Source organism: Pundamilia nyererei, unplaced genomic scaffold (assembly GCF_000239375.1).
Source record: "Pundamilia nyererei isolate P.nyererei 1_Seehausen unplaced genomic scaffold, PunNye1.0 scaffold00056, whole genome shotgun sequence".
NCBI lineage: Eukaryota > Metazoa > Chordata > Actinopteri > Cichliformes > Cichlidae > Pundamilia > Pundamilia nyererei.
In genome coordinates, this window is record NW_005187457.1 from 1,283,380 (window position 1) to 1,290,030 (window position 6,651).

The 6,651-nt window shown below is 39.3% G+C and overlaps 1 protein-coding gene across 1 annotated transcript in view; it reads left to right on the top strand.

Annotated features, from left to right (window-relative positions):
- hcn2b (hyperpolarization activated cyclic nucleotide-gated potassium channel 2b) overlaps positions 1–6,651 on the top strand; it is a 40,439-nt gene that overhangs the window by 11,890 nt on the left and 21,898 nt on the right. The window contains exon 4 of the mRNA XM_005734028.1: positions 5,225–5,443. Coding sequence (XP_005734085.1) covers positions 5,225–5,443 — 219 coding nt within the window. The remainder of the gene's footprint in view (positions 1–5,224; positions 5,444–6,651) is intronic.

Consider the following 6,651-nt stretch of genomic DNA (forward strand, 5'->3'; position numbering starts at 1 on the left):
TATATATGTAGAGAGAGAGAGAGCTAAAGAGAAGAGATTAAATATTGCTTGCATAGCCAGCAAGTAAGTGGATCATTTTTATCTGTGTGGAGGGTTTTTCATTGTGAATATGATTCTGAATCTCTCCCTCCACATATTTGTCAAAGGAGAAATTCCACATAAAGGCTAATAAACCCAAAATCCAATAATAAGAGCTTATTGAGCAGGAAGCTTCGATCCACAGAGGCAAATTCTTCTTACAGATCATTTCAATTGGACATATAATTTACAGGCATTCATTTCACATTCAACAAAGTCAATTAAACAATACACAGGAGTATGACTTCAATAAACCAGACTGAAACATAAAATCTGAATTATTGACACATACATCACAAGCGTTCCTTTAATGGGCTATTCCTATAAATTGTAGCCGTACTAGTAGATGGCTAGTATGGCTTTGGGGGGATGTCAGTCCCACCAGTGTGGTTTACACTGAAATATTTCAAGAATGTTCATATGGATTTTAAAAACATTAAAGATACTGAATCATATTTGCTGTGCTTGTCCATCAGCTTTTTACATTTTTACAAAACAAAATTGGTGACGCCAGTTTAATTTTGTGGAATAGCTGCATTTTTCTCCCGGAAACAAAACTTCAGGTTTTAATCTCTGAATATTAAAATAAAATCACAGCATGTAAGTGAAGCAAATAACAGAAAATAAAAAAAGACTGCATTTGGTTCACCCTTAGGTGACTTGCCCCACACCTGATGCTGAATGAAAAGCTTGTAGTTTAATTAAGGAAAGAAATTAAATAAAATTAGAAATTAAAACCTGTGATTTAGCGTTCATCTGATCTGGCGTCTTCCTCGTTAGTCCATCATTTATCTCTGACACGCTGAAGCTACAGTAGCTTTATGCATGAACACTCTAATCAAACACATTACGCTGTGCTGTTACAGTCAGCGTTCTTAATTAATACTGTTACGCAATTCAAGCAGACACCAAAACATCTTGCAACTTTCTGGACTCATTTGCATTTGAATAATAAATACAAACATGGACCCACTGCTTCTAAATAATGAATCTTTACATTGCTAACAAGCACTTTCATGGAACTTTACATATTAAAGTTCTAAATGCAGGCTCTTTGAAGCAAACCAAACTCCCTCTGTCACTTGTAGACTTTCAGAGAGAGGGACTGCAGTGTGTTTAAGAGATGTTCAGCACTCATACAGCTGAATAGATGCTGTGAGCCAAACACCTCGTACACCCAGCCGGGTGTGCCAGCAAGCACGTACACCCACTATTCTATAATTACGCCATCGTGCATCATAGATGTCCCATACTCCCTTTGTGCTCTCCTCTAAATGTATTATGTACAATTAGCAATCATCGGCGTTGCTCAGTGAAGACTGATAGCGAATAAAATGAACACAAGCGCTAATTTAATTCGTCCCACCCATCTCACCCCCCACCCTCACATAGGGTGGTATCTCTGTAGAATTAGTTTATTGTGTTATTATGAAGGTTGTAATTTTCAATAGTAACAGACAGCTGTGCACTGTGTCAGTTTTAATCACTTGCTATCACAAACTTGAACACATGCTAACTGCTTGCAGCTGGTCAGTGTGTGTGTTGCTCTCGTCTCAGAGGGTTTTCTTGGTCATGCAGTCACATGCGAGCGAACAGTTCAGCACTGAGGATGCCATGATTTTTCACTTTCTTTGTTCTCAAGACTGCAAAGTAGCACGCATCACGAAATGCCACCTTTATCTCTAAAGCATCATATGCCTCAGAATGAGTTTTGCTGTGTGTTTAGAGGACCCACGATGCTTCTCCTAATTTTCTGTTTTCACTGTTACCTAGGAGGATTGTCACGTGTCAGCATATGTACGAGTAAACCCTGTGAGCCAAAACCTCAGGCATACGTTTAACTTTCATAGATTTGTGATCAGGAGTTTACATCCACTCATGATGGGCATGAATGTCAGGGTAATGTTTGGGCTTTTAACGATTTCTTTGAAGTGTTCTTTTTCCAGGATGGAATAATTGAACAGCATTCATCTTTAATGACTAAAAAAAAATGAATCTGGTGCACAAGTCAGACAGTTTTGGTAGCCATCAACAAGTTCTGGCATAAATCTAGCTGGATATTTGAGCACCCCTCTTGACTGAATTGACAGGGTTCATTCTTTGGTCGGTTTCCTGGCACTGATCCGGGTTTTAAGGATAATCCACAAGTTTTCATTAGGGTTGAGGTCGGGGCTTTGGAGAGATCATTCCAGAAGGTGGATGAGCCATTTTTAAACAACTGCAGATTTCAACATCATCAGTTTACACACAGCAAAACTGTGTATTTGTTTGTTTACCTCCCTCTGTTTTGTCTTTCAGGTGTTGTCTGTCATTACAAATGCAGCAGTCGGAGACACTGCATGTCTGATTGCTTCATCCCCGACTTTTTTCCCCACCCCCATACTTCTTCTTCTTCTGTTCCTCCACTTTCATCTCCTATCTTTAGCCAATGTGGCCTTCACTTGTGTTGTTTACATATACCATTCTAATGTCACAGCAAACTCAGGGTCAGTTGTAGTCTCGAGTGGCACCTGGTGCGGTCATCTGCTGCATTAGCCTCTCTGCTTCAAGGTTTGACATGTTTTTATAATGAGTGGTAGTTTAAGTTACACTTACCTTCCTGTAATGTGGCCATTCTCCTCTGTCCTATGACATAAATAAGGGTTTTTGTTCAGCGACCCACTGCTCACTGTATAACTCATTTTTTTCAGATAATTCTGTATAAACCTTATTGTTGGTTATGATTGAAAATACCACTAAATCAGCGCTTTCTGAAATACTTCTGGTATTGCCTGTCTGGCACCAATAGCCATGCCACATGTAAATTCCATTTGATGACTTAACGCTAACCAACAATTATGCATATACATCCTACGTTTGTGCTTATGTCATGTACTTGTGTGACAATCAGATCAGAAACAGAAAGCTTACCTGCAACATGAGCCATGACGTCACCCAAATCATTTCTGGGAACACGGCATGCGCTAATTTACACCTGGGCTTTCAGTAACAGCCACGTGGCCATAATGAAAGACAGTCAGGGTATTGCATCTTCCACCCATAGATGAGTTATACTCTCACCCCTTGTGCTTGTACCAAGATAGTAACATAAAAAACTACTGCCAGTGACTGTAAATTTATAGTAATGATGTCTTATAAATGTCACAATAGCATGCAGCAGTAGTAGATAAGCTATTTTATCATCAGGAGTTGTGGTATAGATCAAAAAGAAACAGGCTAGGGGCAATTTCATGATTTTATAGAATGTGCTCATGAACTGATGTAACCCAGGAGTATGAATGGATGACTTTGTAATTACTTATTGTATACAGTATCTTTTATACAAATAGTGTTTATTTATATGTTTTTGTTAGTTTTTTGAGCACTTTGTATCATTAAAAAAATTGTAATATCATTCAATGTCAATATCAATATATTTATATTGCAGTGAAGCTCTGTCGGTTGAAATACAGTGTGTACTGTATATTAATGTACACATGTATTTGACTATAGGAGAATAAGCTGGAAACAGGCAGATACATGCAGCTGACTGAAAGAGGGTGTTTATTTCAACACCTTGGGGCTCCCTGCTCCTGCTGCTTATTCACCAGCAATGTGGCCCACATGCTGATGGCCGCTCCACGTCTGTTCACCACCTGTGGCAGTCAGGGAGACTTATGCTTAATTTATGCTAGCCTGGTTGTGTCCATTTGCAGAGGTATTTGCCTATGAAGCGCTTACGAGAGGGGTTTTCAGCAACTGCAACCGAGCTCCTGTGCAGTCCTCCAAAATCCCTTGAAACGGACGATGCTGTGTTGCAGTCAAATGCTGATTGGTTGAGAAGGGAGCAGAGGGAAGGGAGCAAAAGGAGAAACCATTACGGATGAAATTAAAAAATCTGTATTTACAGCACAGACAGTCGCTGCAGTGGACACTTTTTATTGTTCCCAACACTTGATTTCACTTTGATGGACCAACAGAACAAAACATAGCAGACAAGTTGTAGCATATATATCTGACACTGGGGGCTGTCACTGCAGGAAGATGACCAGTCTGCTCACAGACTGTCAATGGACTGCCTACACACTACCTCCATAATTTTTCAATTAGTCTCAAACTCTGCACTTACATATATTCTCAGGGTTTGCAGATAATATTTGTTATCTTAATGTGCTAAATGATTAATGTTTACGAATTAAAGTAAAGGAAGTATTGTAGTTGGAAGGTGCTATTGTGTAGAAATAACAAAGCTGACATAGTGATGGTTCTTAGAACTGCTGCTTTTAGTATTTTGCATCAGATTATACAGCTCTGTTTATTTCCCTAAACAAAATCAGCAGGCCGAGTGACACAAGGGCACAAGAGTTTCTGGTAAACCCCATCCCTTGAGACCAAGTGCCTTTGAAATTTCATCTTCTTTATTTGCATTCCTCCAAATCACCTTTAAAATGCTAAATTATAAAGACCTGACAGCATTCCTTCTCCAGTACATCCTTTTTTACCTCTTCCAAAACTAGCAGAACTTGAATCTTAAATTTAATGCAAATGCCAGAGAAAAATATGTGTAGTCAATCAGTGGCTGACAGGTTGAGGAGCCGCAGAAGAAACACACATACACACACATACTGTGGTACATGTGTGTATGTGTGAGAATACAACCATTTGAGGGGAGGGTGTGAGGTTCAGTAGTGCCTGTGGAGGGCTTTCTAATGAACCCTAAGGTAGAATGAGTGTGCCAGAACCAATCAAAGACACACTGGAGTAGGTAGATGTACGAGCTCCTCATTAACCAAACACTGTGTTTCCATCTTCTTCTGCGTAGCCAAGGTGAGAGGATGTTTTTCAACGATGATGATTGGGCTAAACCTGAAACAATCACCACACACGGAACCACAGACCACAGGAATGTCTTACTCTTTAGACGACTCATTCTTTAATTCACCCTCTCTTGCATCAGTCTAATGTGTATGAACAGTATATCTTCAGCAAAGAAGATAAGAAGAGAGTTTCAGGTGTCAAAGCCAAAGCATGAAACCAAAAATATGAAAGTGGAAGTTATTCTAGGATCTTGATTTCTCTTATTTCTTTCCAATCTCTTCAATATTTTTTTCTTTAACTTATATTTTGTTTACTAAACTGATTCTTACCCTCATATCTCTTTCTACAGAACGACACATGGAGCGAGCTGTACTCCTTTGCCCTCTTTAAAGCCATGAGCCACATGCTGTGCATTGGATATGGAAGACAAGCCCCAGAGAGCATGTCGGACATCTGGCTGACCATGCTCAGTATGATTGTAGGAGCCACCTGCTATGCCATGTTCATCGGCCATGCCACCGCACTCATCCAGTCACTTGACTCATCTAGACGTCAGTACCAAGAAAAGGTAGGGCTCTGACTCACCGTTGGTGTATCACCATTTAAAAAAGGAAAATCTGGAATTCAGGTGAAGCAGACATGTTTGGGACAGTTAGTTAAAGCTGGTATTAATATTAATATTTTAACAAAAGTATTATTTTCTTGTTTGTAATGCCTCTGTTTAATTACTGCATGAAAGGTGAGACACTAGATTTTTTACTCATGTGTGGAAGGAAACGCAAAAGTGAGACAAAAATGCATATTGTAGTCCTAGGATAGACAAATGTTTCCCAGCACGTTTGCCAAATCAGCTTGGTGATGATATATAATGAAGATTCTGACCCCCTCAAAACAACTACTTTTTTGCGAGTTCCCAAAATAATTGTTTTGCTTTTTATTTCCCTTGATATTCGATCTGTGGCATCGTATTTTCAGGACTTTAAAACATTTTATTTTATGTCTTTTAAAATCAATAATCCTCAAACCACACTATCTGCACTCATCTTTGGAACAGTTTCTCCCTTCTGAGGAAATAATCTGCCTGAGAACAGTGGACTGTGTTTTTGTGGATTATCCTGGATTACTGGGACCCCTTTTCTGGAAAGGATTGCTGATGATATTTTTTTCTTAAATTCAATTTATCCCAGGTGTTAGCAACACAAGCAAAATTTAATTTAGTTCCACTTTACCAGTGTGGTAAATCTAACAGCATAACTGAGTTAGCAAGTTGTACTGCAAGCGATACTGTCATTTTTAGTATTTTGTTGAAATAAACAACAAAAAATAAGGGGGTTGAGTTTATCACAGTCTATCTTTAGCTCACTGGTGGCATAGATCAGGGGGTCCCTCTGTTCCTTTCTGATCTCATAAGGAGACTCCAAAAAGAAATAAAAATTCACAGTTTGTACCTCACAACAACATGGATAAGGTTATCACATACTAATGAACAGAGATGGGTCGCTCATTTGGCTCCAACCTATTTTGATAGGAACAACTTCTGCTCTATCAGTTCGATATTCATGGGTTCAGCTCACTGGGCTTCAGCCAGTCTGTCGTCTCTGTACAACAGCAGATCAAAGCTTTAGGTCTCTGCAGACCATGGAGGGGAGCTTGCTCCTGCTTTTTCTTAATTAATGGTGACAGTGTTATTGGTGCTCTGTGTCTTGTTAGTTTCCTTAGATACTGGGTGATGTGAAGATGTCTCATGCTATCTGATCTCATACCGATCCATACAGA